We start from the raw sequence: 20,275 nt of genomic DNA, 5'->3' as shown, positions 1-20,275 counted from the left end.
GTCTCAGTGCCTCTCCAGCAACCAGAGAAATCCTCTGTGGACTCATTTCTTCCTAGAGGGCTCTCCAACCAATGGAGGGAACCATCTCGGACTTCTGCCTCCATCCCATCCGTTCACTCACAGAGCGTTTCTGAACACCCACTACACACGCAGGCACTCTGTGTATCGAGCATTACACAGCTAGACACAGGACAAAACGAGTAAGGTTCCTACCTCCAAATGTAAAGTGGGCGATCAGACAAAACTCAAGGAATGCAAGTTGGGGGGTGGAGAGGAGAGCTGCTACTTTCTTGTTGGATAGCTTTGCAGTCCTGCCCCCAGTCCCTGATCTCTCAGATACAGGGGATTCAACACACAGTTCCTGTATTAAACAGACAGTTCCTGCCGCCCCGCTCTGAAAAAGTTCCCACTCCACACACCAATCTATCTCTGAAAGGCCAGAGAAGAAATGAAATAGGGCAGAAAAGTGGTCCAGCCTGGGCTTACGGTGGTGAGCACGCAGCCTATTCGGGGACAAATGAGGTCATTTCCAACATTTCTCTGTGAAAAGCCGGTGCGGTTGTGGGGTTTTTGTTGGTTTGCTTTTTGATTATGTTTAAGCCAATTTTCTAGTTTCAAAGGGAAGAGATTTCACCAGCTTCTTTTATTTGCCCAACTTCCGATCTTAAAATTTTCCAAAATGACAGGTGGAAAACCGGGGGTTGTGGTGGTGGTTGGGTTGTTGCCAAGTAGAGTTGAGGAAGAAACAGGTAAAACGAAGGGAACAAGTATACTTAGGAAGCTTGTCCGGTCTCCCTGCTCCCGCGTCTAAGTAATCTTGCACAGGACGAAAGGCCCGCCGCGACTTCCTGGGGGAAGGGGTCGCAGTTCAGATACCTTCCTTAACAGTTGTGAATTCGGAACGTTGGAGCCCACACAGCCGCCATGCAGACGGCTCCATAGATACGGGACGCGTGGGACACAGCGTCTCTTGATATCCCAGGGCAACGACGACGGCAACCCCAAAGAGCCAAAGTTCAGAGAAAGCAAATGAGTCCTTTTTTTCCTTTTGTTTTCTTTCCTTTTCACTCCATTTTTCCTTTTCCTTTATTTTCTCCTTTCTCTTCTCTCCTCTTTCCTTTAATTTTTCTCCTTTTTTTTTTTTTTTTTTTTTCTGTTTTTTTTTTGGTGCTGAACATTAATTAAGGCCTTGAGCATCAGGAAGTTAGACGCCCCGCCCCCTCCCGGGCCCCCTCCCCCCCAGCCAGTGCTGGCCAAGTTTAATCTCCCTGCTGTTCCGTCTTGACTCCAAGACTTTTCCTGCTGCTGTAGCAACTGTGGTCTTCTGCCAATCCGGACAAGATAAACACAGCTCCCCCAATTTTCAGGATGTCCTGGCCGTCATTACTTTAGTTGACAACTATATTCATAGACTATTGTTGGGTTCAATACGTGATTGGGAGTCGTTCCTGATCTCTTGGGGTAGACACTGATCTAGCCTCAGGGCCCATTCTCAGTGATCACACCAGTCCAGTTGAAAACAGTCCCTGGTTATTTCTTAATGCACAGGATTTACACATGAGTTCCTTCTGCCGGTGAAAGGTATCTTTGGCATTTTCTTCCAGGTGTCTTCTGGTCCAAGACCAGGGCAAATTAACTCATTTGAAGAGAGACAAAAGTTAATCTATGAGGAAATTCTTACATATAATGGGGATTTCTTCGGAAGCTCAGTTGTCTGTGCTTTGATGTGCACGCTGTGAGGAAGGTCTCACTGGGTAGACAAAGCTGAGAATTTCAAAGTTCAGTCTTTGGTAATTAAAGAGTTTTACTGCCTGAGCAGAGAACCCATTTCTTCTCAGGATGTAGGGGGGTGTTGTACGGTTATTGAGGGAGAGTTTAGACACATGGGGGCAAACCCAGAAAATAAACTAGCAGTTTGGAGGATTGGGGTTCACTTATGTAAGGAGAAAGATGGACTAAAGTGACAAAGTGACCTGAGTTAGCTTGGGAGATCACATGACCAGAGGAGGGCAGGCCAGGACTGCTGGAAGGGCAGGCCAGGAGGTCAGTTAAGTCATGCCAGCCTGATTAAGGCTGGAATTCTACTGGGATTAAGGAATGTGGAACTAGGTCCGGGTTTCACTGGTTTTAATGGGATTCTCAGAATTGGAAACCTGTACTTTGGACATGATGGTGTTTATACTGTTTGGAGTTCCTATAATGATTTCTTTTTTGTTTTCTTCAAGTTCTTTTTTAATCAGCCAGAATCTGCTGGACCTTCTGGACAAAAATAAGGGGGGAGGCCTTTCATACTTATGCCAAAAAGAGATTGAGAGCACTGACACTTGAAGGAAGATTTGGTAGGGGCCTAAGGGATTCCAATAATTAAAAACTGATGATAAAGAAGACAGACTTTTTCTGAGCCACGTGTCAGAACTTCTTCCTAGACCTCTTCTGTTTGTATCTTGGTGAATTCTGGGCTGAGACAATGGAAGGACACAGTTTCTTTTGTCATCAAGCCCTGTGGCCTGTGTTTCTTTGGAATTTTAACTCCTCCTGGAAGCTCTGAGGAGTGGTCTCAATTGATGTGAACCTCCCAAGGATAGGCTCGTGCCTGGACTTAGCCCAGGAACATGAAAATGCTGGGAAGGTATGGCTCAGTGCTGGAGGTGAACCAAGGGAATCAGCATTAGAAGCTGGGCTTGCCTTGAAGTCCCCTTCTCAGTAGCTTTGATTCTATAGAAGACAGAAGGTATTGTGTAGATGAATTTTAACTAAGAACATGGCTATTCTGGCAAGAGATCACATCCAAAGACCTTCTAGGTCTGTGTGATCAGGCTAGAATACAGACATGCCTTTAATCCTGAGTCAGAGAGGCAAGCAGATCTATCTCTGAGTTCAAGGCCAGCCTGGAACAGAGAAGCTTCAGGTAAAGAAAAGCTTAGGGAGCCTAGCATGGTGGTGCATTGCCTTTAATCCCAGAACTGGGGAGGCAGATCTCTGTGAGTTTAAGGCCAGCCTGTTCTACTAGAGAGTTCCAGGACAGCCAAGGCTATTACTCAGAGAAACCCTGTCTCAAAGAAAGAAAGAAAGAAAGAAAGAAAGAAAGAAAGAAAGAAAGAAAGAAAGAAAGAAAGAAAGAAAAAGAGAAAGCTTAGGGGGCCCGGAGAGATGGCTCAGAGGTTAAGAGCACTGATTGCTTTTCCAGAGGCCCTGAGTTCAATTTCCAGCAACCACAAGGTCACTCACAGCTATCTATAATGTGATCTGATGCCCTCTTCTGGCCTGCAGGCATATATGCAGGCAGAGCACTATATACAAAATAATAAGTAAGTAAATCTTTAAGAAAAGAAAGAATGAAAGAGAAGCTTCTGTCCAGGCATTGTGGTACATGTCTTTAGTCCCAGCACCCAGGAGACAGAGGCATGCAGATCTGAGTTCTAGTCAGTTCTGTTCAGGCAGTTTGGTTGAGTCAGTGAGTTGAGAGGCAGTGTAATGGAGTTGAGTTTGTGGCAGTTCAGTTTGTGGAATTCAGAGACAGTTTTACTGGGACAGTTTATAGAGACAGGTTGAAGAGAGAACAAGCTAGACACACGTAAAGACAGAAAGATCCAGGAGATTGGAACATATTGCCAAAGTTAGTTATGAGGCCAGCAGAGCAATTCAGTGAGAAACCGAGAGAAACGAATTTGAACCAAGTCAGCTTGGAGAGGAGTTTTGAGCCAGACAGCTGAGTTGAACCAGCAGCCCAAGTTCAGAAAGAACTACGGAGGGTGAGCTTATTTAGCAGTAAGTCTCAGAGGCTGAAAACATTCTAGGCCTAGGCTAGATTGTAAAGAGGCTAGAAGCTTCCAGATCTAGGCCCAGGTTAACAGACAGAGGCAGTAAGCCTCAGAGATGACAATTAAATCGGAAAATAAAAGTTACTTTAAGAGTATTGGATCTGAGTGAAAATTACTTCCCCAGGCCCACAAACACAGGCAATGCTTGTTTCAAGTCTTTAAATAAAAGTAATGATGATTCAGGAAACTGATAAAGACCCAACTATTGGAAAAAAGAAGGGTAGATGAGAAACCTGAAGCCTGGGGCTGGGGGACAAACCATAGTTAACAATTTGGGCTTCAGCTGGGCGTGGTGGTGCATGCCTTTAATCCCAGCACTCAGAAGGAAGAGGCAGGCAGATCACTGTGAGTTCGAGGCCAGCCTGGTCTACAAAGCAAATCCAGAATAGCTAAGGCTACACAGAGAAACCTTGTCTAAAAAAAAAAAAAAAAACAATGTGGGCTTCACTACCTACAAACTATCCATGGTATGATTCCTTGTCATGTGTCTTCTCACCATCTTTCCTTGGAATAGAAAAGATGCTGGACTGGACAATCAGATCAGCCTGGGATTAGCCTTTGCTATTGTCTGTCTCTGAACCTCAGTTCCCTTATCTATTTGTTGTGGATACTTTTTTTCCTCTCTTTTGTTTATTGATATAGGTTCTCATTTTGTAGACCAGGCTGACCTCATATTTGAAATCCTCCTGCCTCAGCCTCCAGGGTTATAGACATTTAACATAAAAATTTTCATTGACTAATTTCCAAATCGCAGTATGAAGATTGATCAAGCACATAAAAGGCCATGAAAAAGCACTCTCTCCCTCTGGTCTCTATAAATAAACCACTCAGTTTTCTATGCACCAGTCTCAGCCTCTCTGCAATGCCCTCAGAAGGGAGTCATCCCCATGCCTTCTCTAGGATCAAAGCTGTTTTGCTGTGCTGAGGTAGATAAAGCCAAACACAGGGTACCAAACATAGTACCAGGGAGGCTCTAACCAGTTGGCAAGTCCACCCAGCACGTACAGATGAAAAGCCTGCCCTCCAAAACTGAAGGAGCTGGAGGCTAATGTCCTTGTTATATTCCCTATTGGTGTGACAAAACGCCTAATAAAATCAGTTTAAAAAAAGGAGAAGAAGAAGAAGAAGAAGAAGAAGAAGAAGAAGAAGAAGAAGAAGAAGAAGAAGAAGAAGAAGAAGGATTTGTTTGGGCTCAAGACTTGAAAGGGTCTAGTCCATCATGGTGGGAAGGCATGGCAGAGGTCATGACAGTGGGAGCGTGAACTGGGACTCCTCACATCTCGACAGATCAGGAAGCAAAGAAAGAGCCATGCTAATACTCTTCTGGCTTCCTTCTTTTTCCTCTTTTATTCAGGCTTGGCCTCCAGGTCACGGGGATGGTGCCACCCACAATCAGAGTAAGTCTCTCCTGCTCAGTTAATCTCTCTGTAAACATTCTCATAGATGTGCAAGGCACGTCTCCTGCAGGAATCAGTCAAGCTGACAATGAAGATTAACCATTACAGCTGTCATATGACAAGAGAATCCAAAGGAAAGGCTTTCAAATTGCTTAGGATCAACTTGTGAGTTTCTAACTTTCCTATGCAAACCTCACCCCCTCCTAGACAACTTTCTCCTTCCACCTGCCCTCTAAACGACCATGGAGTAGAAAGCCATGTAGGCCAAGATTAAGGAAACAGAGGAGGTGGAAAACCACATTTCATCTTGGAAAATTCAAGCTCAAGTCCTAATTTCACGTTTCTGTTTTTTGGTTTGGTTGGCTGGTTGGTTTTGTTTGGTTTGGTTTGGTTTTCCCTAGGGCTTCTTTGTGTAGCCCTGACTGTCCTGGAACTTGCTCTACAGACCAGGCTGACCCAAATCTCAGAGATCTGCTTGCCTCTGCCTCCCAAATGCTGGGATTAAAGGTGTGCACCACCACCGCCTGGCTGGTTCCATCTTTGAGTAGCTGAACAAAGGCAGACAAATTGTAAAGCCTCTCTTTATTCATCTGTAAAACTGGGCAAATGAGAGTTGTGCTTAAAACATTTAGCAGTTGCTAAGGTATGGGCACTGGAGTTCTCAGACTAGACAACAAGTGCCCTGGAGCCAGAGCAATGCCCCAGATCCCATGTTGTGTCAGGTCTTGACTCTTTAGTTCCTTGGTCATGAGGTAGAGTCTGGACAAGTAGGAAGAAGACTGGAGAATCAACCTTGGCAGGAGTTGGGGGTGGAGGGAGTCCATTCAATGGCCAGTAAAGTTATGCTGTACTAGTTTCAACTCAGTGTTGAAGCCAAGTTTTTGCTTACCAGCAACTGTACACCCAGGTTGTTGTTGTTGTTTTCCTTCATCATGAACTCCTTCAAGCCTGACGTCTCCACTTATTGACCCTCCTTACTGGGAGAGGGCTTGTCTCATGTAACTGCTCTTCCTTTTTTGCCCATGTGCTTCTCTCCTGACTCTGCAGTTCCATGACCACTTGAGGCACCAGCACCACGGACAGCTCCACTAGTCCTGGCCAATTTCCTTCAGCTTTCTAGCTTTGCTTCCCTAAACTCAAGCCCCTAAAATGACCTGGGCAAGGGTAGCCCTGAGAGGACAGTAGAGTGGAGTGCTTGGGGGAAAGCCTGAGGTCATTAAACTAAATCTAAATTTCACATCCCCATGTATATGCTATAAGAGCACGTTCCTTTACTTTTAAGACTCAGTCTCCTCATCTGTCATGATGGCTAGCGTCATTGTCAGTGTGTCAGGATATAACGTCACTTAGAAGACAAGGCATACCTGTGAGCGGACATCTAGATGAAGTTGAGATGAGAAGATCTGCCCACTGTGTGTGGCAACATTCCTTAGACAGACAGACATTGCTATCTACTTCAAACGTCTCCCATTTTGACTTACCCACCATGCTGGACTGTACCCTTGATTCAGAATAAAGCCTTTTCTCATTAAACTACTTTTGTTGGGGTATTTTACCACAGCAAAAGACAAAGAAACCAAGACATCTACCAACAGAGATAACTGAACGCTGTTTCAAAGCTTGTAAAAACAAAACAAAACAAAAATGAGATACACGACTTCTAGAAAGAATGGCTGGAGATATGGCTCAGAGGGTAAGAGCACTGTCTGCTTTTTCAGAGGACTCTGGTTCAATCCCCAGAACCCACCTGATGGTTTACAACTATCTGTAACTTCAGTCCCAGGAGATCTGACACTGTCTTCTGAGTACTAAGCATGCATATGATACACAGACACACATGTAAGGCACGCATCCATATACATTCATGCACGAAACTTTAAAAGAAAATAAGATTTAACATCAACAAACACAACAAAGAGAGAACTGCTTCTGATCAAGACCCTTGAAAGAAAAATATTCTAACATGACAGATGACTTCTTCTTCCTCTTCTTCTTCTTTTTCTTTCTTTCTTTCTTTATTTATTTTGGTTTTTTGAGACAGGGTTTCTCTGTGTAGCCTTGGCTATCCTCAACTCACTTTGTAGACCAGGCTGGCCTCGAACTCACAGCGATCCACCTGCCTCTGCCTCCCGAATGCTGGGATTAAAGGCATGCGCCACCACGCCTGGCTTCTTTATTTATTTATTTATTTTTTCAAGACAGTGTGTAGCCTTGGCTGTTCTGGGCTCACTTTGTAGACCAGGCTGACCTCTAACTCACAGAGATCCACCTGCCTCTACTTCCCTGAGTGCTGGGATTACAGGCGTGCACCACCGTGCCCGGCTGACAGATAGCTTCTTTTTTAATATGAAAGATCTCTTAGACCAAGATGGTACAAGAGTTCACTTGTGAGTGGTTCACAAGATTCTCTCTTCATTAGATTTTTTTTCATTATGCCAGTTTGCATTATTGGTGCAATTAACCTTGATCTCTTTGCTAAAGTGGTGTCTGCCAGAATTTTCCAGTATAGAGTTGCAATTTCCTCTATTCCTTATTAGATTTTAGTCCTGCCCACTGCTTGTATTTCTAGAATTAAGAGATTAAAACTACCCGGGTAAGATTCTTCAGTGGGTGAAACGCTTGCTGTGCAAGCCTGACAATATGAGTTTGATAACCAGAACCACATTTTAATGGTGTCCCAGATGCCACACTTCCGTGCTGACAATTGCTGCAGCCTCTTGGTCAGGGGCTCTTTTAGGCCATGAACCAGAGCACCCAGATCAGACAGTAGAACCAGACAGAAGTTGTCTAGCCATTTCTTACTTGTTAGAAGTTACTTAGCTTCAGACCAACTTCTGCCTTTCCTGAGGACAGGGAATAGTAGAGAACGTATGGATATATTTTAAGCACCCTATGTCCTATATCGGGTTCTTCCATAGCATTTAGGACATTCCTCCACCAGGGCCACCTTTTCCTAACATGGTTATGGCCACTCCTGGATTCCTGGGCCTTTAGTCTGTGGCTAGGAGTGTCTCCTACTAATGCTCCTGTTGGCTCTGCTATCGCATTCAGGAAATAAACTTCACCTCTCTGGGCCTTAGCTTCTTCGTGTGCAAAGGGGGAAGTAATGATACCCTCGCTTTGTGCTTAGGACTGGAAGCGGTGACATAAATAACATGTCTAGCACACTTGACCTATAGGAAGAAATGAACACAAACAAGGTACTTTTCTTCCTGGGAAGCTAATTTGTTCATCTCTGAGACAGGTGTTCTCCTCCTATCCTGTCTCCCTGTAGGATAACAGAGTTTTGTTTGTTTGTTTGCTTTTAAGGGGCTGCAGGTAGGGCTACACCAGAGGACAAACATGCCCCGACTTGGATAGGAAGGCCCCTGTGTTTCTGTCCATCTTGGGTAGATGCTCGCGTGCGAGGCAGTGGGTGTGGCTAAAGGCAGTGCAGCACATGGGGCTGGGCTGCTATCTACCCACAGATGCCTTATCAGATCAGGGCTGGCCAGGCTCAACCTGAGAAACAAAGAAGCTTTGAGAAGCTGACTGGGGTGTGGGACGTGGAGCTGAGCCCCAGCAGGTGCAGCCATCCAGAGGCCAGAGGGTAGTTGGTGATGGGAGCTGCCACCACTGGGAGGTTTATCTGGATGGAGAAACCCTCTGGGGTGAGAAATGGGGCTTGTGCTCCCCCTCAGAGGCCTCAGTTGCTAGAATCTGTCCTCTTCGGGCAGTTGTGCTGGGCACTTCACAAAGGCTGCTTGCCCTGCCCCTGCCACAGTTCCTAGTTTCCACCCTACACCCTCATCTCCCTTCTGGTACCTGTAGCTCCAGCTATTACTTACTTCAGTCCCTGAGGGTGCCTTGGACCTCCCTTCCTCACACTAGCTCCTGATGATTCATTCACCCACCTTTGCCCAGGTAATGCAGGGCCACAAAGGCACAACCTCGTGTCTTTTTTAATGGAAGGTGCTGATTTTCTGTTTCCTCGGGGTGCTAGACCACCGCCTAAAGAGCCTGGGTTCAACTCTGACCAACAAAGTGTCCACCCACTGTCTTAAGCCCTCCGTGTGTGCAAGAGGAGAGGATTGAGGTGCACTTGGCTTCCAATGAGCCATGCCCAGGGTGGTTTCTAAACAGGAGGGGAAGTTGCAGGAATGGCTTCGGGTGCTACATTCAGAGAGAACCCAGCATAGACAGGAGTGGGTACCTAGTTGCACCAGGGCCTTTCACTGAGGGTAATCCTCCCAGGCATCTCCAGAGACCCCCCCACAAACTAGGAAGCTCTCTAGTTTTGTTTCCTGAACCTCAACACTGCAGAACTCGCTACCTCCAAGTCTCCCCCTGCCCCCAGAGACATATGGACAGAAGGATAGCGTCAGTTCATTTTCAAGGTATGGGGGGTGGGTGGGCATGCATTTTTAAAAAATGCATGTGTTATAAAAATAACCCTCAACATATTGACATCAATAATAACTAGATTAGGAGGACTCTCCACCTGTGCATGCATTAAGTGCCAACATTTTGGCCATAGGTTAGTCATTGCAAGTGAGCTCCTGGTGAGAGAATGTGTTTTCTCTCCTTTTACCTCCCCCCCCCCCCCGCCTTGCCATTTGGCATTCTGCTATTGGATGGCATGGCACAGAAGCCTTCCCCAGATGCTAACACCTTGATAGTAGACACCCAACCTCAGGAACTATGGAAAGGAAATGACTTTTCGTCACTAGCTACTCTGCCTACAGTATTCTCTCATGGTGGCACCAAGTGAGGTAAGATGGAGGGGTGTACAAGCAGGGAGAGCAGACATCTGGGGTGGGGTCTCATGTACACAGGAAAATCAGCTTTCAGCAGCGAGGAGACAAGGTATCTGTATGAGAAAATCCTTTCCGGGGCATCCTTTAAGGCCAAACAGTACACGTGGGTAGGAGAGAACGCTTAACAGCCCTAAAGTTCACTTCGGTTCTTTCCTGACCACCATGACTCTTCTGATCTTACTTTCAGTCTTTGGTTTAGTTGCTTGAATATTTACAGTTTGTCACCGTTTTCTAAGCCCGTGGCCAGTTCCCCAGTCCAGGTCACCTACTCCCTGCTTCCATGCCGCCCCTGCCTGTCTCCCCATGCAGAAGCCAGTGGAACTTGTGGACATTCTGCTCACTGCTTCAAGCCCTCCAGGCCCTTTCCTCTGACTCCTTGGTGATGACGGCTGCCATTACCATTATGATCGATTTAAGTCCTCTTTTTGCTTTATTTTGTTTCCTCCCCTGTTCCCTGATCTGTGTCCGTCTCCTTTCCTCTCTTCTCTCTCTGTCTCTCTGTCTCTGTCTCTCTCTCTCTCTCCTCTTTTCCTCTCCCTCTATCCTCCATGATCTGGAGAGATATCCATACTCTCCAACTGTCATTTATAACCTGATCTATTAGATAGGATGTCTACTAAGAAAGAATGAGAAAGAAAAAGGTAGGCGTGGTGGCACATGCCTTTAATCCCAGCACTTGGGAGGCAGAGGCAGGTGGATCTCCGTGAGTTCGAGGCCAGCCTGGTCTACAAATTGAGTCCAGGACAGCCAAGGCTACACAGAGAAACCTCAAAAAAAAAAAAAAAAAAAAAAAAAGCCAAAGTAAACAAAGAAATAAAAAACCCACAAAAGAATGAGAAAGAAAACAAACACCTCACGTTTCTCATTATACAAGAACAGCAGACCTTTTAGCCTGGTTAGCAAGAATCTGCTACAGAAAAGTGGGTCCATTCTAGATGTGTCAACCCAACAGGCTTCAAGGAATGCTAGGTCACAAGTTCACTCCAGGGTGGGAGGTGGGGCTGGAGTGGGGGAAGCCTATGACAATAGTGGGTGAGAAAAGGATACAAATCCCTTGTGTCCCTTGTATGTAGCCATTTGGAAAATGGTGATATGAGTATACATGCCACACCGGTTACTATCAGTATTTAAAAAAGGATACAAGTGTAACATCTAGAACAGTACTTAGAAATAATCTTCTTTAGATGACAGGCTGTGGGGGGACCTATAGCACCAACCCCCAGAGCAATGGCTATCTGTTGGTTTGCTTGCTTGTTTATTTCATGTCAAGGTCTTGCTATGTAGCCCTGCCTGGCCTTGGAACTTCTATCAACCCTCTTGCCTTTACCTTTTGAATTCTAGAACTATGGGCACGGGCCACCATGCCCAAATAAAGATGTTAATTTGTTTTGTCTTGAAACATGGTCTCATGACATAGGCCAGATTGACCTCCACTTCACAATCCTCCTGCCTCAGCCTCCCAGGTGCTGGGATTATAGTCACGTGACACCTTGTCCAGTTCAGGAACATTGATTTGTGTCAGTTTTTCCTATACCTCTGCTGTTCCACGGACACCAGTGCCCACTTCTCTGATCTGAGTTGTGCGGGAAAATTTACTCTTAGGTTGGAGGAAGTGAAAACTAAGAGTGGTGTTCTGTCTTTGTAGCAACCTGGGTTCTCTCTAGACACAGCGGCATTTCTCTGTGGTGGTATGGTTTGGATAGGAAATGTGCCCCCGTGAAAGCATGGCCTAAAATAGTGGCATGAAAATCTTCAATGATGAGTTCATAACTGAGTGGGCTATGAGAAGGTGGGGCCTAGCCCTGGGATGCAGGTCACCGCAGGAATGTTTTTGACCTTCTGCTCCCTCTGTCTTTGTTTCCTAGACGTCATGAGGGGAACCATGGAGCTGACAGGCTGTGTCACAAAATCTCAGAGGCAATGAGACAGAAATAAACCATTTCTGTTGTTTTCCTAAAGTTTTTTTCTCCTGGTGACAAAAAGCTAGCTGGCACCCACAAGACCATTCGCCATGTTTAGGATATTTATGAAAATTAATTCCTGGACCTCACATTGATTGGAGCTATGGAGACAAAAGCCTGGACATCAGGAACATTCTTTAAACAGGCTGCCTAGGTAGTTCTGATGGTTGAACAGCTGCTAGTTTAGGAACCTCTGACATGCCCAAGAAGTCAGAATGAGTCACCAAGAAGCATGGTTTCCATAGACTCTGTTCTTTCCATACTTTCGTCCTTTACCAATAGAGACCAGTCTGAAGCCCAGGTCCCAAGAAGGCTCATAGGAAGCAGGAGAGTACTAGGGCACAGTGTCATGGTTCCGGGTGTGTGAAGTGACCATGGATTAGTTACCCCTGTTCTATCACTAGCACAGCCATGTGGAGGGAAAACTGTGTCAAAGTCCTGCCCTATTCTCATCTGCCAGGCGAGAGAGGGCCTGCAGTGAATGTGGGAACTATGACATTTGGCCTTAAAGGAAGGCACCTTAGACCCAGGCATGGCTGGAGTGACCTGTGCACGGGTCCCGCTCAGCATTCCGCGTTCCATGGCTCTAACAACTTAAATATTTTTATTACAAAAGAAAGACCAAAACATTCCCCAAATTCTCCCATGGGTTTCCCCCTCCATGCAAATAAATAAGGTGAGGAAGACAGACTGGAGGAGGGGGTGGGATGTGGTTCAGCAGAAAAGGGATTTTAGCCTAGGCAGGGGTGGCAGGGACATCCAGGCTCCTCCCCAAGTCCCAGGTACTAGGGCCACGTTTGCCCGGAATAGAGACTCTGCCCTTTGATAGCAGACTCAGGATATGTCTGGAGGAGTGTGGCCTGCAGGGAAGGTCATATTTCGGGATGTCCAGGCTGGCTTGTGGTCTTTCAGTTCTGAGAGGCAATGAGTCCAGCCAACTCCCCACTGGCTCTGAGGGAATCTAGCAGCATTGACTGAGGTGTAAGCCCGCCCACAGGCAGACTCTTTTCATACTGTGATCAATTGCCAACAGTGAAGTCACACACCCAGGCCCCCGAGAAACTGGAGTAAGCAGTCCAAAGACAGATGGAATGGGTCCTCTCTGGGCACGGAGGTGGGGTGTGAAGAATCATAGAGCTCGCTGGGTCTTAAGGTTTCTAGGAAAAGAGCGCCCACCGCCCCCTTTGTCAGCTCAATTCACAGCTCCACCACTGCACCAGAACTACCTGGTCAAGTCTCAGTGATGTCTCCAGTCTGGAGCAGAGGATGAAGACAAATATCCTCAGGTCAGGTGACTTCCAGGGTCCGAGTCTTCCTGGTGCAGAGCCTTTGGATCCAGCAGAGCAGTTCCAGGAGGACTGTGGGTAGAATCCTTTCAGCTTCCTGCTCCAGACATGCCTAGCGGATGGAATCTGCTCTCTTCTAGCAAGAGACGCCCCAGGCGGTAGAGCAACTGAGGGTACCAATGAACACCCTCACTTGGGGTCCAGCTGCCCCATGCCAAGCTAGGAAACAGTCGCAGGGGCCAGAAGGCCAACTGAGCCAGATGGTGGTCAGCCACAGCTGCAAAGCAGGAAGCTACCACGTCCTCCACCACCAGTGTTCCATGCCTTGTGAGTGGAGCGTAGGACCCAAGCGCCACATGGGTGGAGACAGCTGCCACCCGAGCAGGCTGTAGGCCTGGTACCCCTGCTACCAGCACATATTGGCCTGGTTGCACGTGGCTGGCAAAAGTGGCCCGGAAGTGGGCTACCTGTTCTGTGTGATTGTCAGCAGTGAAGAGCAGGTGGGCAGGCGTGAGTGCCAGGCGACGTGGGGGATCCTGGGTCTCGATGACTTGGAAAGTTCTCAGCCTGTTTGGCTCACGGTCCAGGAAAATGAGTACGTCACTGAAAGTGGGGTTCCCGTCCTCCCCCATGGCCAGCACCCGGTCTCCCGGCTTCACAGCTGACAGGGCCACACGTGCCCCATTCTCTAGCTGCACTTGGGCTCCGGCAGGAAAGCAGCCACCGGTCTTGGCAGCAGCGGAGTGCTCTGTGGGTAGAAGGGACACAGAGGTGTTACTGCGGGATGCTCCCATTCTCAGGCACAGCACCCCTCCACTAGCCATCCTAGCTTGGGGGACAGCTTCTCTTGTTTTTCAGATATCTCTCCCACCCCCATCTCTATACCTCAGCTTCTAATAACCCACCCCAACCCATACTGTGAGTCTCTGCCTCTTTTCACCCTAGCTCAAACCCTGGCCAATGAGAGGAGCATGCTGGGGCTGGAACACCAGATGATGTCCCCATCTGTTCATGGTCTGCCTGCCTTGAAGCCCAGAGGCTGGAGGTCAGCAGAGCCACTGGCTCCCTGTGACCTGACCCTAGGAAAGCTGCAGACTTGTGGAAATCGCAAGCTATATTGGTTTTGATGGGGGAGTCTAGACTGTTCTACCACTTGATCAAACATAGTCAAGAAATGCTCCCCATCCCCGCCGCTCACCCCCTCCCCGACTGACATCCCAAGTGCTGTGACAGAGCTGACCACTTGAGTCTATGGGAGTTAGAAGGACAGCCCCATGGAGAAACTAGGCTCCTGAGTATCCTCAAGGTGAGTGCTCCAGGTGGGCCAATGGCAGGGACAAAAGCCATCATTTTCATGTGTTGGTCCCTTATGCAGGGGCTGGGCACAGTGGCATCAGAAGGTGGGATGGAGGTCAGTGTTTGGGGTCAGGAGTAACGAACAGAAGGGGCCACTTGGGGAGCCGGCCTTGAGCCAGTGTTTGTAGAGGACATGGATATGATGTTAAGTACACACAGTTGGAAGGGTCAGGTTGTGGGTAGAGGGAGGTGGGACCACCCTTGTGAACCCAGGTGGATCAAAAATACAAAAAAAAAAAAAAAAAAGCTAGTGTGTCAGTCTGTGAGTGCAGCTACTGTATAGTCCCGTGTAGAGGGGAGCCTGAAGCCAAGTGGGGCCCACAAAAGAACCATGTGAAGGATTCATGAGTGGGTTAAGTGTAAGTGATAGGGACACTGGTGAAACTGGGAATGAGGGGCAAGGCTCCAGTGCCTGTCAGTTCCGATTAACAAGGCGGCCAATCTGGGAAAATCCACTTTATTGAGTCCACTTTATTTTGGGCTTTACCCAAAAATGTCCAGCTTTGGGGCTTTGGGGCTTTGGGGAAGAGATTGGGGACGCCTGCGCCCCACTGGGAGGCCTGACCTGTATCTGGGTGGTAGGTTCTGAACCTCTGGGCTCCTGGTCAGATGGACACACTCTGGCCCCTAGCCCCACCGGTGCTTTGTTCTGCATGGGTCTGGATGGGGGAGGGGGACAGTGGAGCCTGCCAACCTGGCTTCCTCCATCTCTTCAACTTGTTCTGTCTTGCACTTCCTGTAGCAGTCTCTGGGCTGTGGACCGCCAGGTCAGCACTCAGTGGCACGGGAATGGGCCCTGTCTCTCTAGGCTCCTGACGGGGACGTGGGAGGAGCAAGCAGTCCAAAGCAGCTGCAGGGAGCGCTGCTGCCGCCTCGGAAATCCTCTTCCCTCTGGTCCCCGCCTCCATCCCCTGGAGGCCATCTTCACCTTCTTGGCCCTAGGGGGCCTTGAGCTGCCTGCCCACGCCCTGCGGCCCCGGCCCCGGGCCCAGCCCCCCAGCAGCGGCTCACCAGACTTGACAGAGCAATGCACGTGCGCCTTGGACTCGTAATAGACCCAGTCGAAACCGGCCTCCACTGCCAAGCGCGCCAGCAGTCCATACTTATTTCGGTCGCGGTCTGAGGTGGTGATATCCACCGCGCGTCCCTCATAGTGTAACGACTCCTCTGAGTGGTGGCCGTCTTCATCCCAGCCTTCCGTCACCCGCAGCTTCACACCCGGCCACTGGTTCATGACAGAGATGGCCAGCGAGTTCAGACGGTCCTTGCAGCGCTAAGGAGGGGAATGAGCTCGGAGTTAGGGAAAGCAGCCCACTCGGGTGCAGGTGACAGAAGATTCGACCGAGTCTCCCACAGCACTCAAAGGACTTGGAAAACTTGGGAGGACCTCTGCCCTTTCCCCTTAGGAATAGAGGACTCTAAATGTGTTCTCCAAGCCAAGCAGCCAGGAGTCCCCAGGGAACTAGGCCACGCAGTGGCGCCACCAATCTGGAGCGTGCATGGAGTCACACACTCTCAGGGGACTCTTCTCCAGTCTGTGGAGATCCGCTTGGCTCCCTCTCTCCCGTCTAGCGTTCGGTTTCGCCACAAATGTAGCTTATGCTTTTCCAGAGCCGCGATCCTCGATTTTACCTAGGCAGCAAGGTGGGTCATCCGGTAGCAACAGCGTGGAAATAAGATTGTTAGCAGTCCACTGCCTGCGGGCTGGCCTGCTGGGCATGCAAGGCCAAAGGTGCCCAGTAGGTGTCACCGCAGCCTCAGAGCTGAGGCCACCGGACGCTGAGCCCTAACAGCCTGGCAGGTGCAGACCCGGCGGCATCAGCTTGGGTCAGGGGGTGTGTGTTGGAGGAAAATTCCAGTTCTACTTAGATCCCTTCAGCAAGTGACACAAAACATTCCTGTTGGGACCTTCTTTTGAACCCATGCCTGCCCACGCTTTGCTGGAGATACCTCAGGCAGAAAGCCAGTACCCCTCCCATCTGACTGGGACATAGGGGACCCCCTGCGAGGGACCAGGGAACTCTCACACCTCCACCAGGGTGCATTATCCCTACTTAGGAAAGGACGGGGGCGGGACAGGTGAGGAACATGAGCCTTTGATCTCAAGAAACGGGCTCAATCTTCTGGATCTTCCTTGAACAGTGTGGGTGTAGACCTGCGCCCTGGGGACACGAGAGCTCATCAGTGGCGGCTGCCTATTCACCTTAGCCCAGGGTCCCGTGCACTTGACTGAGGAAAGGGCGTGGAGTTTCCACCCGCGGGAAAGGAGGCCCTGCCAGGTATCAACCTACCTCTGCCCCTCGGAACTCAAGCCCCACAGACCCTTGGACTTAGCCTCCCAGGAGCCAATAGCGACTACAATCCAAGGCCCAGCCTACCTACCATGTAGCCTGTCCTGGAGGTGTTCACCACCACCACCACCAGTACAGGCCCCTCCCCCGCCCCCGGGGTGGGGGGCGAGGTAGCTCGGTGAGTTCCTTCTAGCTTCCTGTGGTTCAGTTCTTAGACCTCACGTACATCTGCCTGCCTTACTAGCTAGCTCCTGTTTGACTCTTCCCCTCTACCCCCTCCTCTGGGTACAGAGCCTGTGCGCTCGCTGTCAATGATTGCCCAGCCTGTGGCCCGGATCCTTATCTGCATTCCTCGGCGCCCAGCCCGGCCCCGGCCACCGGCCAACCTTCGGCCCCGACATCGGTCGGCCGGCCCCGGCGGCGCCAGGGCGCATGCTGAAGGCAGTGGTTAAGCTGCTCTCCCTAAAGGATTTAGAAAACTGGCAACCTTTTAACAGAGAAAAGAGCCGATAGACCCCAGGGGAAAGGGGCCTATATCTTTCCCAAGGAGCACCAGGCTTCGGAGAAAGAAGTGGGTGACCCTGATGTCTGGCGAAGTTGGGTCCTGCTCCCTTACATGCAGAGATAAGTTAGTGTCAGCTCTGCTCCCTGCCTTCCTAGGCATCCCTACTCCTATTTTCAATCTTTCATGTCTTGTGCCACCAAGCTCAAGGATCCCCCAAGCTTGGTCTCGGAGTCTGAAGGCTCCAGCACCCCACCCTTTAACCGCAACCGCGCCGCTCAGCCCTCGCGACAGACACGTGGGCTTACTCGGGCTGGTTCCCTTTCCTACCTCTGTCTCCACACTCAGCTTTTCCCTGCTATTCCTTAAGCCCAGAGCCAGCCAAGACACTGCTCCAGGAGAGGGCAGAGCAACTAACCAAGGGCACATGGGGAGGAAAGGCCACTGGGTCCCTGGTATCCTGAGCTTCTTCTCCTTAGGGCTGCTAAATGGCTTCGGAATGACCAGGGCTAGGCTGTGAGGAATGTTAGGCCGAGTGGGATTGCGTGGTTCCCGGAGGCACAAGAGGCAGCCAGGTCGAGATACCTTCAAGTGCCTGATCTGACCTGAGCTGCCAGCTCTCGCGGGCACAGGGGCCGCCCGCCAACCTGCTGAGCTGTGGGGCTTGGCAGCAGCAGAGAGCGCCTCTCAAAGACACCGGGCGGGATCCGGGATGCCAGCATTTCCGCGGAGTCCCTTGCCCAGCCAGGCTTGGGCAGAAAGACACCCGGGATTCACAAGAAGGGCAGGTGCCAGGGGGCGTGCCAGGCAGTCGAGAAAAGGTGCTAGGCGAGAGGATAGGACCGGGCAGGTGGCGATGCTTCGATGGCGCGCTAGGAGGACCGATCGCGCTCACCTGGGTCATGAGACGGTCGGCACCCGTGTTCTCTTCGTCCTTGAAGATGATGTCGGGATTGTAGTTGGGGGTGAGCTCCTTGAATCTTTCAGAGCTGCGCGCGATCTTGCCTTCGTAGCGCCCGCTGGCGCCCAGGGTCTTCTCGGGCACGTTGGGGCTGAACTGCTTGTAGGCGAGCGGCACGAGTTTGCGAGGTGGCCTCCGGCGGCTGCCCACCACCCGGCCCGGCCCGCAGCCCCGTGCCACCGGCACCAGAAGCAGCAGCAACAGAAGCAGACAGAACCGCAGTCGGGGCCGGAGCCAGGCGGGAGACATGGCCGGGTAGCCCGGGAGAGCGGCGGGCTAGGGCGCTTGGTGGGCTGATGGGTGGGCGCGTGGTTGGGAGAGTTTCGGGGACTCAGGCGTCTGGGTGGCTCTTGGGGACTCCAGGCGGGGGCGCCATGGGCAGTGCGACGCGGCTCAAGGCCAGAGGGACTCAGGTGCGGGGCGGGGGCCCGAGGCCCTGGCTGGTGGCGGCGTGCTGTCCCCCTTGGCGCCTCGACTCTGAGCTGCCCGGCTCGGCGGCCGCCAATAAATAGGCCGGCCCGTTTGTTTTGGCAACGCGGCGACGGCGGGGGGCGGCGGGCGGCGGGCGGCGGGGCTGCGGGCCGGCGGGCTGGGCTGGGCTGGCCGGGCCGGCGGCGGACTGGGAAGACCCGCGGTTAGCACCCCGGCCCGGCGGTCAGGAGGCTCGGGAAGAGCGGGAGCTGCTGCCGTCTGCGGCACAGCCCGGAATCGAATGAGAGGGGAAATGGAAGAGATCCGGGCTCGGGCCCCGCGCAAGACCGCACCCTATCCATGTCCCTGCCTCCTGCGCGCTCGACAGCGAACCTGCAGCAAGGGCTGCACAGCCTCCTCCCCCTTAGGCGGGCGGCCCCGAGGCTAGCCAGCCCTGTCCCGCGCGCTCCTCAGCCGCGCGTCCACCCTCCCGCTGCCCTCTGCGCCCCCTGCGCTGTCTGCGTTTCTCCTCCTCGCCCAGACTCGCCTCACCCCGCCCTGGTCTTACCTTCCCGTTCCTCGCGGCTCCGGGGAGCCCCACCAGGCGCAAACCTCCTGGACAGGAGATGCCACCCCCCCCCAGAGACCGCAACCCACGTCGCACCGGACTCCGGGGGTGGGAGTGGGCAGTGGTGGGACCGCACAGCCGCCTACAGTGTCCCCTGCGGAGAAGCAAACCCAAAAGCTGGAGGCCATTCATAACCTGGTGCCCCACCCTGGCCCTGGCAACACTCTCTCCTCTCAGCATGGAGGAGCAGGGTTCTGTATTGACGGGGTGCACACCTCACGACCCTATACCTGCCGAACACGAAACTGGGGGTTGGGGTTGGGGCAGTGTAGCCCTGTCAAGGGTCAAACAGGGCTTCTGAGTTGGAAACACTGTTAAAACAAACAAGCGAGATGAAGTTGAAAAGGGAAAGGGCAAGACAGAAGAAGAGCTGAAGTGGGGACATCCACAGAGATGGAAGAGCAGCCAGGAGGCTGGATAAGAAAGGCAAAAGGATCCCAAACACCCAGCAGACAGGCACCACACGGGATCACTCGCTCCACTCACTCTTGGTTCTACCTCACAAGTGAAAGAGGGCACCGACTCTACAGAGGCGGCTAGGGAAGTGCACATGGGGAAGATATTCAGGAAGGCAGAATGGCTTCTATACTACCCAAACTAGAAGAAGCAAGAGTGTTGTCAACTCATGTGTCAGTTGCAATTACACAGATCCAAAAAAGTTAGAATTTAAAAGCTCAAGCTCTCCCCCTCCCTCCCTCTCTCTCCCCCATCCTCCTAACCCCTTCTGTTCATTACAAATGGCGCCTCACCTATGTAGTTCAGGCTAGCCCTTAGCTCTGGATTCTCCTGCTTCCATTTCCTGAGGGCTGGGATTACAAGAGAGTACCACCATGCCAGATATGCTAGAGAAATGGACACACACACA

General features: G+C 50.8%; 1 protein-coding gene across 1 annotated transcript; it reads right to left on the bottom strand.

Annotated features, from left to right (window-relative positions):
• Positions 1-12,552: 12,552 nt before the first annotated feature.
• Positions 12,553-18,905, bottom strand: Ihh (Indian hedgehog signaling molecule). Its single transcript, XM_051154073.1, has 3 exons — positions 18,306-18,905; positions 15,629-15,890; positions 12,553-14,009 (listed from the first exon to the last, which is right to left on the bottom strand). The coding sequence occupies exons 1-3, from the start codon at positions 18,618-18,620 to the stop codon at positions 13,351-13,353; spliced, it is 1,236 nt and encodes a 411-aa protein (XP_051010030.1). The 5' UTR covers positions 18,621-18,905; the 3' UTR covers positions 12,553-13,350.
• Between the last annotated feature and the right edge of the window lie 1,370 nt (positions 18,906-20,275).

The sequence above is a fragment of the Acomys russatus genome, chromosome 12 (assembly GCF_903995435.1).
Source record: "Acomys russatus chromosome 12, mAcoRus1.1, whole genome shotgun sequence".
NCBI classification, from domain to species: domain Eukaryota; kingdom Metazoa; phylum Chordata; class Mammalia; order Rodentia; family Muridae; genus Acomys; species Acomys russatus.
Note: the sequence above shows the minus strand (reverse complement) of the source record. Positions and strands in the feature narration are given on the sequence as shown.

Coding starts and splice junctions, on each gene's coding strand:
- Ihh (XM_051154073.1), bottom strand. CDS start 18,620: ATGTCTCCCGCCTGGCTCCGGCCCCGACTGCGGTTCTGTCTGCTTCTG. Junction 15,891..18,305: donor CCGACCGTCTCATGACCCAG/GTGAGCGCGATC, acceptor TCCCCTCCTTAG/CGCTGCAAGGACCGTCTGAA. Junction 14,010..15,628: donor GCATTGCTCTGTCAAGTCTG/GTGAGCCGCTGC, acceptor TTCTACCCACAG/AGCACTCCGCTGCTGCCAAG.